This window comes from Coregonus lavaretus (genome assembly GCF_964263955.1).
Source record: "Coregonus lavaretus genome assembly, chromosome: 13".
Classification (NCBI taxonomy): Eukaryota; Metazoa; Chordata; class Actinopteri; order Salmoniformes; family Salmonidae; genus Coregonus; species Coregonus lavaretus.
The window spans coordinates 21,450,335-21,467,241 of NC_140000.1; the positions used below are offsets into that span (position 1 = coordinate 21,450,335).

A 16,907-nucleotide genomic window follows, 5' to 3' on the forward strand; every position below is an offset into this window, starting at 1 on the left:
CTGTATGTAAACGTATGGGGTTCGCAGTTCAGATAAAAATCACATTTTGAGTGTGCCTCATCAACTTGCTTGAAGCCATCTCCCTGTTGTCATAGCAGTGACACTAACTATAGACTCGAGTACTTGCGCGCATGATCAGAAACTCACAGATTTATGGGAAACGGAGTTTTTATTCTGCGCAGACGTTCTTGTCTGGTGCACGAGACTACAAATGTTCAGGTAAGAGCAGGTAAAATGATCTGAATCTAATCACGTGATTGCACATTACATTTTACTAAAATATGTTCGATATGAAATGCAAAATATATAAAAGTTTTAATCTAATAACAGTTAATTGCTTATATATTACACCCATATGTTTGAGGCATATTTCTTATTTCTCGTGTTTTTTTTCCTCTAGTATTACATTGTTATTGCATTGTTGGGTTTTGAGTTTGCAAGAAAGGCATTTCACTGTACTTGTGCATGTGACATTAAAACTTAATGATAATATAGCAATTGAATGGCACATCCAATCTTATTCCAAGGTCCATGGAATGAAAACTGTATTCTAACCATAGATTTGCAACCAATTTCTCAATAATATGTTGCCTTGTGCATCTTGGAACTCACTCAGGGATTTCTTGTATATCCGTAATGTTTCACACGTTAGTCTTTATTACAATAATTTGTGTCTCAGTCATTCGGTTCAGTATTTTTAGTAAAAATAGGGCTCGTCCGGGATTTGAACCCGGGACCTCTCGCACCCTAAGCGAGAATCATACCCCTAGACCAACGAGCCATGTGGATGAATAAGGACAAATCCCAGCACTAGTATGCCACGTATGTATGGAGTTTTTTTGTAACTTACAGTGAAAACTTCACATTTAAATTGGACTTTGTCGTCATCTAGAGGTCCATTTTAGTATTACAGCTTGGTTTCAACCACAATCTCCACACAATCTTGATTATACAGTTGAAAAGAGAACCCCTATTTGTTATTTGACAAGTTTTATTGACATGTTTTTCCCCCTGTACTTTAGACAAATTCAAAGTTAAGAAAAGGCAACATGCAGGTGTGTTAGCACATTTAAAACGCTAACATTTTAAATAACGTCAACAAACATGTGCAAGACAAAACTGAGAAACTTAAAAGGGGGGGGGGGGACAGTTCAAAGCTTGAGGTAGTTAAAATTTGAACCACAAAATAAAAAAAAAGGTAAATGGGTGTGGATAAAAAGCCAAATTAAACAAAATATGAGTCTTATTGAATGTCGCTGATCCACAGACAACAATGCTTTACCCAGCGGTGTTCTCTTGTAATGTACTGCCTATTGAGTAGGCTACTTTTCCTCTGTGTAATGACTTCTTTGGTAGCACTTTATTTTACACTATCATTCATAAAGAGCTTACACTAACAGTAATACCCCACAACTAACTTAGAAAAATCTTTAGCACCACTATTTACTACTCTTATTGCAACTATCGTTGACAATTTTGTTTAAATTCTTGATATAAGCACCATAGGGTATCTATTATAAACATGCAGTCTATTTAAATGGCACATCAAATGTGCAGTGTTAGTACTCCTGTAAAATAAAGTGCTACTTTGCAGTGTGGCTACCGTAGCAAAGTCCCCATGTGAAAAAACTCATAATGGAGGTGTATACATGGCTTTTCTTGTGCAAGACAGAATCCATTACTACATCCTTAAAACGACTGATAATATTCATACCAATGTCTGTGAGTGTATGGTTCACCCATAGACAGGTTAGTTATTTTTTCAGACCTACATTGATTCCTGTAACCAAACTGTTGCACAATGCAAGATGACGTAGTGTGGTGAAATGCATGCTAGGACTGTTTCAACGACGTCACTGTGTTCTTGTGTGGATGCTCGGTTTATGATTTGCAAGCTTTGTACACTGATACAAGTACAATATCAAAAATATTATGAATAACAATAATGTGCAAATTATAAAAGAGTTTGTTCGCATGTCTTTTTTTTGGTTGCTATTCATTTTTTGTTATGGGGTGGAGGATGTTGACAAGGTTGCAGACAGACATACTGACACAAACAAAGACTGATGCTGTGTACATTAAAATAGTTCATTCAGAGAAGAATAAATGTCTTCATAAAAAGGTGAAAGGCGCGTCCATGGAGCTAGTGTCTGTCGAGAGGCTGTGAGTCGGTGGCGGGGGGCCAGTAACATCCGTCTGGGGGTCGGTTCCTTTTCCATGGGTTTGGGAAAGCGTGTCAGTATGATATGGGGGGGGTTATAGAATCTTCTGAAGGATGGAATTGGGCACTTCTAGAGTCTCGTCCTTTACCAGGACGATGTCATAAGAGTCCAGATATTTCGCCAAACGCTCCTCCACCTGCCAGGAAAGAGAAAATAGTTACTATGCAGATTGGCGCACATACACTCACTATAGTCACATCTTAAGACTATTAATATCCAGCAATTTAGCTGGTGATGGGAGCAGATAGAGTTGCTGACTGGCGATTTAGGTGTGGGTGTCATGAGGGTGGGATGCGGGCACCTTGTCGTTGAGGAAGCCGATCTTGAGGATGTTCTCCACGTTGGGCACACCGTCAGCCATGTTGAGGTCGCCTAACGAGTCTCCCAGCAGCACGATGTTGCAGTTGTCCTTCACCTGTTTGAAGTACTCTGTGTTGCGCAGGGCGCCGTCGTGCTTGTTGAACACATGGATCAGCTCTCCCTTGAAGCCCCTCAGCTCGCCCTGAGAGAAGAAAAATACTAGAGTTTAAATGGAACTGAGCCAACTGATGCTAATGCAATGCATACACCCAGGTAGAACCATTGCTTTATTATCAGCTTTATCAACACTCAGAAACTCAGGCCTATCCTCAGCATGTACCAAGTTCTCCTCGAGGGACAGGGGGGGGGACTTACATTCTCGTCGAAGTCCATAAAGTTGGAGACCACCTTGACGTTGGGGTGGTAGACCCCCGCCTGGTGGATGATCTCCTCCAGGACGTCTCCCAGACCCGCTGAGAAGATGAACACGGGCACGTTGTGCTGCTGGAGCCGGTCAAAGAACTGCTCATAGCCCTCCCTGTAGGACAGACATGTAAGCATTAAAACTACTAATAGACCTCTCTGTAGGACAGACATACAGCTTATATGAATGAAAACTATTCACAGACAAATATTAACAAATTATACTGTACATACACAGCTAGACACATAATATTTCGTAGAGCTTGTGTTTACATTTACATTACAGTCATTTAGCAGACGCTCTTATCCAGAGCGACTTACAGTTAGAGAGTGCATACATTATTTTTTTATTTTTTTCATACTGGCCCCCCGTGGGAATCAAACCCACAACCCTGACGTTGCAAACGCCATGCTCTACCAACTGAGCTACATCCCTGCCGGCCATTCCCTCCCCTACCCTGGACGACGCTGGGCCAATTGTGCGCCGCTCCATGGGTCTCCCGGTCACGGCCAGCTACGACAGAGCCTGGATTCATGAAGAGGCAATAATGGCCACTCTGGCTCAACTAGTGTCATGGGCTGCTTTCTGTAATTATTTAAAAAAATTCTATCAGGTCTTACCTCAGGCAGGCGTCCGAGTCTCTCACCACCTCGGAGAGTTTGTCCTTTTGTAGCCTCTGTTCCACCAGTAATGTGTGGGACTTAAAATACCTGTCAACACACACACAGACTGTGCCTTAGTGAGAGCAATTGTGTGTGTGTGTGTGTGTGTGTGTGTGTGTGTGTGTGCTTCTACTCACCATTCTACCATAAATGGATACTTCTCCTCCATTGTTAGATGGGGGTCGATCTCTATGGGGTAATATGTGTTCTTAAGCTCCAGTAACTAAAAGACAGACGGAAAATCAATTAGCATTAAAACATATGCTAGTACATTTATGCTTTTGTGACACCTACAAATACTATTAAGCAATATCAAAGTAACATCATAAACAAACCTTCGTCCTACAATCTTCGGTGACAAGCTTGCAGTTGTCAATGATATCTATGTGGAGAGAAGGACTTTGGTCAGACTGATAGGCAGGTAACTTCTTCAGAATCCCAGTGAATGTTGAGCTGGTTTTATGTTGTACTTACTATGACACGTGGGGCAGCGTTTGCCGTTGACTGCGAACCGGCTTAATGTCATGTCAAAGTCAGTGATGATCTAAAGACGAACCAGGAGAGCCATAGAGGTGAGTCAGTGATAACTGTGGTCATCCTACTGTCACCACAGGGTGTCACTGTTCATCCAATACAAAACAGCCCATTTCTTTTTGCACACCCTTCCCCTCTTACTGTACCTGTAGTTTGGAGGCTCCACCCTTGATCATGCCACAGATGATCTGTTCCACCCGCTCTGGATCCCTCATGTGGACCGTGTTCTTTTCAAACTCTGGCATCTGAGAGATGGAGAGCGAAAGACACAAAGAGATCGTCAAGTATGCTTCTAATATACAGTACCAGCCAACCTTTGCCTTGATGACAGCTTTGCACACTCTTGCCATTCTCTCAACCAGCTTCATGAGGTAGTCACCTGGAATGCATTTCAATTAACAGGTGTGCCTTGTTAAATGTTAATTTGTGAAATGTCTTTCCTTCTTAATGCGTTTGAGCCAATTAGTTGTGTTGTGACAAGGTAGGGTGGGTATACAGAGGATAGCCCTATTTGGTAAAATACCAAGTCCATATTATGGCAAGAACAGCTCAAATAAGCAAAGAGAAACGACAGTCCATTACTTTCAGACATGAAGGTCAGTCAATACAGAACATTTCAAGAACTTTGAAAGTTTCTTCAAGTGCAGTCGCAAAAACCATCAAGCGCTATGATGAAACTGGCTCTCATGAGGACCGCCTCAGAAAAGGAAGACCCAGATGTTCCAAGATGGCGTAGCAGTGTGGTCGTGTACTCTGTAGTGTGTCCGTGTAAATAGCCTGTTTTTTGTTAGTTTTTTTTTTCTTTTTCGTATACATTTCCCTATCACACTTTTCATCCTTCTACTAAATATACTTTCCTGCAACCCGCCTCACTCAATGTGGAACGGATTCTATTATTGACTTACCTTTAATCTAGAATCTCCAGTTGAAACTAGCTAGCCAGCTAACTAGCTACTTGCTTTTAGCCACCGTTAGCGGTTTTCATCTAGAACATCGGATTTTCTGCCGGAATAACTGAACATTAACACCGGATCGCAACTAGCTAGCCGCAACCGAATGGATGTTGCTGTTGGTTAATCACCACTGCCCCCGAAGCAAGCACCAGTTAGCCTTGAGCTAGCCTCGAGCCAGGCCCATATCCCGGCTATCTACCTCTCTGTCTACCGGACGGGAGTAGCCAGCTAACTAGCTACTTGCTATTAGCCACCGTTAGTGGTTTTTCACCATTGTCCGTGGCCTGCACTACCTACCAGCCAGCTCTAGCCCGGACTATTATCGGCCAGTCTGCACTGTCTGCACAGCGCGTTATCGACCCAGAACTTATCGGATTTTCTGCCGGAATCACTGAATCACTGGACCTTTAACACCGGATCATCGCAACTAGCTAGCTGCAACTGAATGGATGTTGTTGTTGGCTAATCAGCCTTGAGCTAGCCTCGAGTCAGGCCCATCTCCCGGCTATCTACCTCTCTGTCAACCGGACGGGACCTCCTAGTGTCGACACGGAGCCCCGCCGATCCATCACGACTGGTCTGTGGTTTCAACAGGCTTCCTGTTGCGACGACCACAAAGATCCATCTGCTAGCCCCGGCCCGCTAGCACACGCAATTCAACAGCAGTGCTTCTTGCTCGCCTGTGCTGTAGCACCAATTCGAACTGCTCTCGGACTCACATATTGCTGTTCACTGGACCTTATGATCACTCAGCTGCACAGCTGATGCTTTCTGGACTGTTCCTTTACACGGTACACTGTCCTGTTTATCTGTTTAGCCTCAGCCCAAACTTTCATCGCCATTACCAGTTGTTGTCTTAGCTCTCTCGAATAACACCTGTGATTGCGTTATGCCTCTCTCCCATGTCAATATGCCTTGCCTATTGCTGTTCCAGTTAGTTCTTATTATACAATTTCACTGTAGAGCCCCAAGTCCCTCTCAAACTGCCTCAAATAGCTCTTTTGTTCCACCCCCCATACTCACAGAGACCGGCTCAAATCGGTGCCTCCAGTGATGCTCTCTTTCATTGTTACCCAACGCTTAGGTTTACCTCCTCTGTACTCATATCCTTCCATATCCTTGTCTGTACATAATGCCCTCAATCTATTCTACAACGCCCGGAAATCTGCCCCTTTTATTCTCTGTACCCAACGCACTAAAAGACTAGTTCTTAAAGCCTTTAGCCGTATCCTTATTCTAGTCCTCCGGTGATGTAGAGGTTAACCCAGGCCCTGCAGCCCCCAGTATCACTCCTACTCCCCAGGCGCTATCATTTGTTGACTTCTGTAACCCAACTACAACATTTTCCATCTAGATAGAACTGCCAAAGGGGGTGGAGTTACAATCTACTGTAGAGATAGCCTGCAGAGCTCGATCATACTATCCAGGTCTGTGCCCAAACAGTTTGAGCTTCTACTTCTAAAAATCCACCTTTCCAGAAATAAGTCTCTCACTGTTGCCTGCTTGCTACAGACCCCCCTCAGCCCCCAGCTGTGCCCTGGACACCATATGTGAATTGATTGCCCCCCATCTATCCTGCTTGGTGACCTAAACTGGGATATGCTTAACACCCCAGCCATCCTACAATCCAAACTAGATGCCCTCAATCTCACACAAATTATCAAGGAACCTACCAGGTACAACCCTAAATCCGTGAACATGGGCACCCTCATAGATATCATCCTGACTAACTTACCCTCTAAATACACATCTGCTGTCTTCAACCAGGATCTCAGCGATCACTGCCTTATTGCCTGCGTCCGTAACGGGTCTGCGGTCAAACGACCACCCCTCATCACTGTCAAACGCTCCCTAAAACACTTTAGCGAGCAGGCCTTCCCAATTGACCTGGCCCAGGTATCCTGGATGGATATCGATCTCATTCCGTCAGTAGAGGGTGCCTGGTTGTTCTTTAAAAGTGCTTTCCTCTCAATCTTAAATAAGCATGCCCCATTCAAAAAATTCAGAACTAACAACAGATATAGCCCCTGGTTCTCCTCAGACTTGACTGCCCTTGACCAGCACAAAAAAATCCTGTGGCGTACTGCATTAGCATCGAATAGCCCCCCGCGATATGCAACCTTTCAGGGAAGTTAGGAACCAAAATACACAAGCAGTTAGGAAAGCAAAGGCTAGCTTTTTCAAACAGAAATATGCATCCTGTAGCACTAACTCCCAAAAGTTTTGGGACACAGTAAAGTCCATGGAGAATAAGAGCACCTCCTCCCAGCTGCCCACTGCACTGAGGCTAGGAAACATTATCACCACCGATAAATCTACAATAATCGAGAATTTCAACAAGCATTTTTGCTACGGCTGGCCATGCTTTCCACCTGGCTACCACTACCCCGGCCACCAGCTCGGCACCCTCCGCTGCAACTTGCCCATGCCCCCCCCGCTTCTCCTTCACACAAATTCAGACAGCCGATGTTCTGAAAGAGCTGCAAAATCTGGACCCCTACAAATCTGGGCTAGACAATCTGGACCCTTTCTTTCTAAAATTGTCGCAACCCCTATTACTAGCCCTCTCTTTCGTAACGTCTGAGATCCCCAGAGATTGGAAAGCTGCCGCGGTCATCCCCCTCTTCAAAGGGGGTGACACTCGATAAAAACTGTTACAGACCTATATCCATCCTGCCCTGCCTTTCGAAAGTTTTTGAAAGCCAAGTTAACAAAACAGATCACTGACCATTTCGTATCATGGGTGCACCTCAGCCACGCTCAAGGTCCTAAACGATATTATAACCGCAATCGATAATAGACAGTACTGTGCAGCAGTCTTCATTGACCTGGCCAAGGCTTTCGACTCTGTCAACCACCGCATTCTTATTGGCAGACTAAATAGCCTTGGTTTCTCAAATGACTGCCTCACCTGGTTCACCAACTACTTCTCAGATAGAGTTCAATGTGTCAAATCAGAGGGCCTGTTGTCTGGACCTATGGCAGTCTCTATGGGGGTGCCACAGGGTTCAATTCTCGGGCCGACTCTTTTCTCTGTGTATATCAATGATGTCGCTCTTGCTGCTGGTGACTCTCAGATCCACCTCTACGCAGACGACACCACTTTGTATACATCTGGCCCTTCATTGGACACTGTGTTAACAAACCTCCAAACAAGCTTCAATGCCATACAACACTCCTTCCGTAGCCTCCAACTGCTCTTAAACACTAGTAAAACTAAATGCATGCTCTTCAATCGAACGCTGCTGGCACCCGCCCACCCGACTAGAATCACTACTCTCGGCGGGTCTGACCTAGAGTATGTGGACCACTACCAATACCTAGGTGTCTGGTTAGACTGTAAACTCTCCTTCCAGACTCACATTAAGCATCTCCAATCCAAAGTTAAATATCCTACCGATCCTTGACTTCGGCGATGTCATTTACAAAATAGCCTCCAACACTCTACTCAGCAAATTGGATGTAGTCTATCACAGTGCCATCCGTTTTGTCTCCAAAGCCCCATATACTACTCACCACTGTGACCTGTTCGCTCATTGGCTGGTCCTCACTACATATTCGTCGCCAAACCCACTGGCTCCAGGACATCTATAAATCACTGCTAGGCAAATCCCAGCCTTATCTTAGCTCATTGGTCACCATAGCAACACCCACCCGTAGTATGCGCTCCAGCAGATATATCTCACTGGTCATCACCAAAGCCAACACCTCCTTTGGCCGCCATTCCTTCCAGTTCTCTGCTGCCAATGACTGGAACGAACTGCAAAAATCTCTGAAGCTGGAGACTCTTATCTCCCTCACTAACTTTAAGCATCAGTTTTCAGAGCACCTTACCGATCACTGCACCTGTACACAGCCCATCTGAAATTAGCCCACCCAACTACCTCATCCCCATATTGTTATTTATTTTGCTCATTTGCACCCCAGTATCTCTATTTGCACATCATCTCTTGCACATCTATCATTCCAGTGTTAATACTAAATTGTAATTATTTTGCACTATGGCCTATTTATTGCCTTACCTCCATAACTTGCTACATTTGCACACACTGTATATATATATTTTCTATTGTATTTTTGACTTTGTTTTGTTTACCCCATATGTAACTCTGTTGTTGTTTTTAAATCGCACTGCTTTGCTTTATCTTGGCCAGGTGGCAGTTGTAAATGAGAACTTGTTCTCAACTGGCTTACCTGGTTAAATAAAGGTTAAATAAAAATAAAAGTTACCTCTGCTGCAGAGGATAAGTTCATTAGAGTTACCAGCCTCAGAAATTGCAGCCCAAATAAATGCTTCTCAGAGTTCAAGTAACAGACACATCTCAACATCAACTGTTCAGAAGAGACTGTGTGAATCAGGCCTTCATGGTTGAATTGCTGCAAAGAAACCACTACTAAAGGACACCAATAAGAAGAAGAGACTTGCTTGGGCCAAGAAACACAAGCAATGGATATTAGACCGGTGGAAATGTGTCCTTTGGTCTGGAGTCCATATTTGAGATTTTTGGTTCCAACCGCCGTGTTTTTGTGAGAAGCGGTGTGGGTGAACAGATGATCTCCGTATGTGTATTTCCCAAAGTAAAGTATGGAGGAGGAGGTGTGATGGTGCTTTGCTGGTGACACTGTCTGTGATTTATTTAAAATTCAAGGCACACTTAACCAGCATGGCTACCACAGCATTCTGCAGCGATACGCCATCCCATCTGGTTTAGTGGGACTATCATTTGTTTTTCAACAGGACAATGACCCAAAACACACCTCCAGGCTGTGTAAGGGCTATTTTACCAAGAAGGAGAGTGATGGAGTGCTGCATCAGATGACCTGGCCTCCACAATCCCCCGACCTCAACCCAATTGAGATGGTTTGGGATGAGTTGGACCGCAGAGTGAAGGAAAAACAGGCAACAAGTGGTCAGCATGTGGAACTCCTTCAAAATGGTTGGAAAAGCATTCCAGGTGAAGCTGGTTGAGAGAATGCCAAGAGTGTGCAAAGCTGTCATCAAGGCAAAGGGTGGCTATTTGAAGAATCTCAAATATATTTTGATTTGTTTAACACTTTATTGGTTACTACATGATTCCATGTGTTATTTCATAGTTTTTATGTCTTCACTATTATTCTATAAATGTAGAAAATAGTACAAATAAATGAGTAGGTGTGTCCAAACTTTTGACTGGTACTGTATTTCTACAAGTAGCATGTTACACCCATCACTGAATCGATAATATACATTTCAAATCAATCATTGAAAAGAATGCCCCTCTGGAGGGAGGGGAGGAGGACTCAAAAATAAAAAATAAAGTGTTGAGGTTAACTTGGGTTGGGCCTATGGTTAGTATTTGGCGGGGCGGGGTCGAATTTAAAAGAGCACCATCATTTTTTTGGGCCAAGGTAGCCAGGAGTAGACAAACTGGATATCACAACACCCCCCTCCCCTTGTGCCCCAGGCCCCCATGGAACAGCTGATGTTAGGGATCCTCCTTCCTGACATAACTGACCACCACACAAACAAGCCCCAGGCCAGGAGGGGGGAGGAGACCTGAAACAAACAACTTCCAGGGCTGCAGACACCAATATTTTCTATTGACTCTTAGCTACGTGACTTGGTGATCTCACTACAGTATTAGGCTAATGATCAGGCAATGAACTAGGTTCAGGTGGAGAAGTGAGAGAGACAGACAGATCTATAGCTCAGTTGAAGGCCTGTTGACATGTCAGGGCAGGAATGCAACAAACCATGAATACTCCCTCCAGCTGGTGTGTGTGTACACCCCTTTCTCCCCTTGAGTGTATTTTTAAAGGTTGCTAATAAAGCCCAACCTTGACTGAAGGGGGGATGGAGCTGGGGATTGGGGGTGTAAACTAGATACCTGGGGATTCCTTCACCAGAGTGTGTTTGAGTTTTGAAATAGCCCACACCCCATGAACAAACAACTGTGCACACACACCCATCAAAATGGTATGCAATAGTGTAGCAAGACTGTTCTGTGGTATCAGTGGGAGTGTCCAAGGTTATGACCGGGATGTGGGTTGAAGTTTGGAACCCCTTCACCCCCCCCTTCTTACAACCCTCTCACTACACTTTATGTAATAGACTGGGGCTCCGGGCTCCTTTAAGTCTTCCAAAACAGATTTAGATCCCTGATCCATGGAACAGAACAACCTCACCTTTGGTACATTTGAGTTGTTTACGCAATGTCATGTGTCACAATGTCTTCTAATAGACACCGTTCCAGATACAAAGGCTACATTGACAACATTCTTCGGTCTTAAAAACACAGACTACACCTTTAGATCTAATATTCAAGAATGAGTTACAAACTTAGCAGAATCCACACACTAATAGCTCCGAATACCAGTCATCCCTATTTACAACTATCAATTATTAAACACACCCTCCTCTGATGATATTTTACAGTATAGACTACATAATATTCCATGAATTCCCATCTTCTTCCATGCATTCAGTACATCCTTTCTCCGACACATGAACGCAAGTAAACACACATCATTTGTAGCCTAGTCATTTTCTGACCCTCCAGAGCAATTTGTAGCTGGTGCTAACAGCAGGGCTCTGACCAACAGCACACACACAAGCTTACCTTTTCCTCTGGTCTTGTGCAAAAAAAGTGAAGGGAGTGAAGAAAAGGTTCTCTGTCAGCAGAGGGCTTATATAGGCAACGCAACTGAGGGGGCGTCACCCAAAATAGATTTGATCAGATAATCCCTCCCCGTTATAAGAGGCCAGTGACGCACTGACACAAACACAGCTTCAACTTACATGTCATAAACACACAGGACACACAAAGATTAAATGTATATTTCATAAACACACAGGACACAAATATTAAATGAACATGCCATAAACACACAAATATTAAATTAACATGCCATAACACACAAAGATTAAATTAACATGCCATAACACACAAAGATTAAATTAACATGCCATAACACACAAAGATTAAATTAACATGCCATAACACACAAAGATTAAATTAACATGCCATAACACACACACACACACACACACACACACACAGTAGATGAGAGATGACAGGGAATAGCCCCATGGCAGTAGTTTACCTTTGACCTCTGACCCTGGCCCCTCAGCTTTTAAAAGAGGTACTGTAACTGGAATCCATTTCAAATCACATGATGCAACAGAAACAGCCCTCCTACTTCTCTGGATTATTGCCAGGCCAGGGACGAAACACTGAGGTGCATTTCTCCACCAACGCTGAGCACACACATTTCAAGACCCCTCCCCTGCCCAACACGGTGTGTGTGTGGCTATGGAATGCCCAGGGTCAAAGGGTCATGGTTCAGCCACTTTGCTCTCCACTAATGAGAAGCCATCTGAGTTTTTTTTTCTGTAGGTTATATGCCTGTATAACCAGTTAGCAAGTCGGAAGTTTCAGAGTTTCCTAGTTCTGACTAGCATGTGAATGTGGCAATATCTAAGAGCTCTGTCACAGTCAGTCATTACTTAGGCCTAGCACATAGCATGCTAGGACAAGAGAAACCCTACCTCAGCTGCAGGGTCTCATACCACCTTTCAATAGGCCTAACTAGGGCACAGAGTCCCAATCAAACTTCACCAAAATGAGACTACATACACACACCTATCCAATCAACATTGATCAAATAACTAGACAACGCAAGGGCTGGCCAATCATATTCAGGTCTGCATTTTCTCTACCATGGTGACCATTGGGTTTCTGACACTGGTATCATTTGTAGGTGAGAAATCCAATCTCTCTCCTCCCAAGCCTTGGGGCAGTATGCTAAAACAGATATACAGAAGACTGCATAAGTGTAAGACATAAAAACAACAAGGATATACAAAAACTGGTTCCACCCAATCTAAAATGTTTTTTCCCCCACATAAATAGGCTTACATTTTCTACAATCATTGGGAAAGCTGTCACACATCAGGTGCTGAAAGGGAGTCCATTGGCGATTCTGCCTCACCCGAAAAAAAAAAAAAACTAGGGGAAACGCCATTTAAAACCCATTGTCAGTTTTGGTACTTTTTCAACATCCGTGAAAGTGCTGGCTCAACATTCCTTTCTACAGCGGAGCGCGTCTCGTCCTCACCCCCAGCCTTGTTCACTAAAGTCAAAGGTTATAGAGGACATAGTGCTAGAGCAGAGTATGCGGGTTGGAGTTAATTTGTAGTAGTCTGCATTCAGACTACTATCAGCCATTGTGCAACAACAGAGTGGAAGAGGTGCTTTGAGGCATTTGGCTAGAGATAACAATAGGGCTATGCATGTCCATTTACCTGAGCCTTTGTGACAGCATTATGCCTACACAGATATAGGGAAGAGTGGTTCTCTGGGGTGAATCAGTCAATGTAAGATAATCTACTGAACATTTCTCCAGCAAATGTAAATACAAGACCTACTATGGGGAACAAGGGCAGAAGATAAATAAATACTTTAATAAGGGCTGCAAGGGCATGCTGCTGACAATGTTTTAGTTCATGAGTTTTGACTTTGAGCCAAAATTGTAACTTTGCAGCACATCCAATCATTTGAAGTGGTTCCTGGTTGCCAGGAACAGCATTCTGATAAGCTGCGTGTGCTGCTCTGTGATAACAGCAGGGCTGTGGTTAGACCCTATTTAGTTTGGCAAAGTATCATCCACATTACCACAGAACATTTCATGATAGCTTAATAACATTCTCATTAGAATGCGTTTCTCTTAAAACTTCTAGTGCCCACTGAAAAACCTAAAACAGTATTTGCTCTTACTGGCTCTGGGCAGGAGTAGAAATTGTCCTATTAGAAGTCTTCCCCATTGAGAGAAAGTGTATAAGAGAAACAGAGATAGACAAATCCCCTTGGCCCTATACTCCACACCTCATAAATATGAATAAGTAATTAGACAGTAAAGTGGACAGTGTCTGCTGTAAGAGCTCTTCAGCTAACGGTATCACCACAGCACAGGCCGCTCTGTCTTAGATAAACTCCCTCTCTGCAAAGGAGGAAGGTTGTAACTCTGTTGCCCCTTGTTAAGCCTGCCATGACACAGGAGAGGCCAGAGAGAACATTTGTGACCTAGGCCTAACAAGGTCACTTATCCAGCAATATACGCCTGTCCTCTGTATTGTGTTGTTCACCCTTCCTTGGACTATTTAGGTCTAGACGTTGTTGAGTGACTTAACCACTGTGTGGTGGTGATTCCCTATGAAAAGCCACTGGCACAGGAGAGAGCTGTCCATAACACATCCACAAAAATCTGCTTTCCAAACGTTACTCTTTTTGGGTGAAGTTCCCATGTATTGCGCATATAAAATATAAATAGCTCCAATACACATATTCCTATACAAAAGGTGCAGAGAGATGCATGCTATAAACTGTATCTGTGATACGCTCTCCTCTCACCTGTGCTAACCCTTCCTGGTAACCTGTACTACCTATATACACACACACACGTGACCTGTGACCAACATATAGTGCCCTCTAGTGTACAAAACAAGTGAAACTGACCCTTGACAGAAAACATATACACAACACATAAACAGGCCAAAACGGCTCCTACACACTGTATAGGCCTAACCATAATGTAAAGACACTGGTTCTATGCTGGAGTCAAAGTAATACTTTGAAAGTAATATTGAAAGCTTTGTAGTAGTAAGATCATGAACGAACGTTTTTGGGAAACTTAACACACCATAATACTAGTACATGGTGTAACAATATTTTTCTAAAATATCTACATAGATCAAACTGAAAAATATGTCCAATATGAAGTAAAGCGCTGAGCAAGAATGTCTATTGCCAATGTCCCCATGGAGAAAGTGGAGTGAAAGTGTTTAAATGTATTTGCTTGAGAGCAAGCATGAAGCGTTCCAAATGTTGTTCTTGCCTGCCATCTAGTGGCCAATGAGGTTCAATACATGAGACCATTTCCATCCCAAACGCCAACCATGTTGTAGAGTAGATGCATATCATTGACCCCAACAGGACACCACTGTGGGCTGGGACATCAAGCTACATGCGCACGCATGCTTAAACTGGATACTTTGGAGTGTATGTGTGTGTTGCAACAGTTGAGCCATCATCAAATGCATATGTCCTTCCCATGCTGGGGACAATGTAATGAAAAGCAGAGAGAAGGGATGCCTAAATAGAACCCCAGTCAGACAGTAGGGAATAGAGCAGCCAGCAGGTCATTCCTGGAATTAGTCTGGTGTGACTGAATGGGTTAACATGCTAAATTTCATGCCCACCCATAGGCCTACTATCTAGGTTCTGTGAAACAGAATACCAAAAGGTATCTTCAGGATTAGAATATAGAGAATATTGACATACACCGAGTACAACTTTCAAATATTGAGTTGCACCCCCTTTTGCCCTCAAAACAGCCTCAATTCGTCAGGGCATGGACTCTACAAGGTGTGAAAAGTGTTCCACACGGATGCTGGCCCATGTTGACTCCAATGCTTCCCACAGTTGTGTCAAATTGGCTGGATGTCCTGTGGGTGGTGGACCATTCTTGATATACACAGGAAATTGTTGAGCATGAACAACCCAGCAGCATTGCAGTTTTTGACACAAACCGGTGCACCTGGCACCTACTACCATACCCCGTTCAAAGGTACTTAAATATTTTGTCTTGCCCATTCACCCTCTGAATGGCACACATACACAATCCATGTCTCAAGGCTTAAAGATCCTTCTTTAACCCATCCCCTCCCTTAATCTACACTGATTGAAGTGGATTTAACAAGTGACTGAACTTGTTTGATAGGCAGACTGTAATTTGGCTTCACAACTTGTTTAGTTGTTGTCATTTTGGACAGGGGACTCGAGGGTAGAGCAGAGGGGACTCTGCATTGTTTGCATAACTCTGAAACAAACCATTGTACCAACATCCTCTCAACAAAAAGATTAGGACAATAGGACTAGTTGACAAACAGCGTCAGTTTACTGTCATGTCACGATTTTGGACAGCTTTTCGTGACACCACGATAGCTATCTAGCAAATAATGACCTCTAAACCACCCTTGCTATTTCTACGAACATCCGGGACTGCGCAATGCACGCATGAGCATGAATAGCACGCGAGAGTCCACTCACCATCTCGATGATCTTCGTTTTCTTTCCCGCTCTCTTCTTCTTGGCGAACATGTACTGGGCGAGAACCACACCACCGAATAGGGCACATACACTGGCACTGGCCGCCGCACCGACTTTTACCACGGCAGTCTTGTCCATGGTTGTGCCGCTCCTAACAAACGACCCTAGTCCCTCCCTCGAGTCGATTGGCGGCTGCGGCTGCGGCTGTGGCTGTAACTGACTACGTACGTACGACGTACGTACCCTCCTGCCGCTACCACTGGGGGAGAAAGTGGGGGGGTGATGTGCATTTATACCAACATTTTTTAATCATCCAGGGGTATTTAACCAAACGGACCCAAATATTTGATATAATTGTGTTGGTAATGCATAGAGTAAAATGCTATAATTAAGAAATGTATACATATTTTCAGTTTCAGTTACATGGAAACGAGCCCCAACAAAACAGATGTTTGCCCATAAGTAATAAGAATACATTACATTTGTCATTACAATGAATTACATTAGTCATTTCTATAGCCCAATAATATGATAGGGTGCGTGCGTGTCTGCCTGTATTATGCAATATTTTAGTCTGAATTTCAGATATTGTATGAAGAAAAAGATTTACCAACATAACCAATGATGCGTGTTTTACACAAGAAGGACTAATAAATTACAATGAAAATTGCTCCCATCTGCTGCCAAATTGACCACAATACCGATCGCGCGCTAGACAGCGGGAG

General features: G+C 43.6%; 1 protein-coding gene across 2 annotated transcripts; it reads right to left on the reverse strand.

The window, feature by feature from the left end:
• Positions 1-971: 971 nt before the first annotated feature.
• Positions 972-16,376, reverse strand: LOC311140283 (cytosolic 5'-nucleotidase 3). Of its 2 annotated transcripts, none has more exons than XM_084175265.1 (9): positions 16,183-16,376; positions 4,289-4,387; positions 4,083-4,152; positions 3,944-3,990; positions 3,746-3,831; positions 3,567-3,656; positions 2,898-3,060; positions 2,524-2,724; positions 972-2,358 (listed from the first exon to the last, which is right to left on the reverse strand). In XM_084175265.1, the coding sequence occupies exons 1-9, from the start codon at positions 16,318-16,320 to the stop codon at positions 2,257-2,259; spliced, it is 996 nt and encodes a 331-aa protein (XP_084031391.1). In that variant the 5' UTR covers positions 16,321-16,376; the 3' UTR covers positions 972-2,256. The 2 variants fall into 2 exon arrangements, with proteins under 2 accessions (XP_084031391.1, XP_084031392.1); XM_084175266.1 differs by lacking the exon at positions 16,183-16,376 and adding an exon at positions 11,695-11,743.
• Positions 16,377-16,907: the final 531 nt, after the last annotated feature.

Coding starts and splice junctions, on each gene's coding strand:
- LOC311140283 (XM_084175265.1), bottom strand. CDS start 16,320: ATGGACAAGACTGCCGTGGTAAAAGTCGGTGCGGCGGCCAGTGCCAGT. Junction 3,991..4,082: donor ACGCTGCCCCACGTGTCATA/GTAAGTACAACA, acceptor CTCTCCACATAG/ATATCATTGACAACTGCAAG. Junction 3,061..3,566: donor GACTCGGACGCCTGCCTGAG/GTAAGACCTGAT, acceptor TCTGTCCTACAG/GGAGGGCTATGAGCAGTTCT.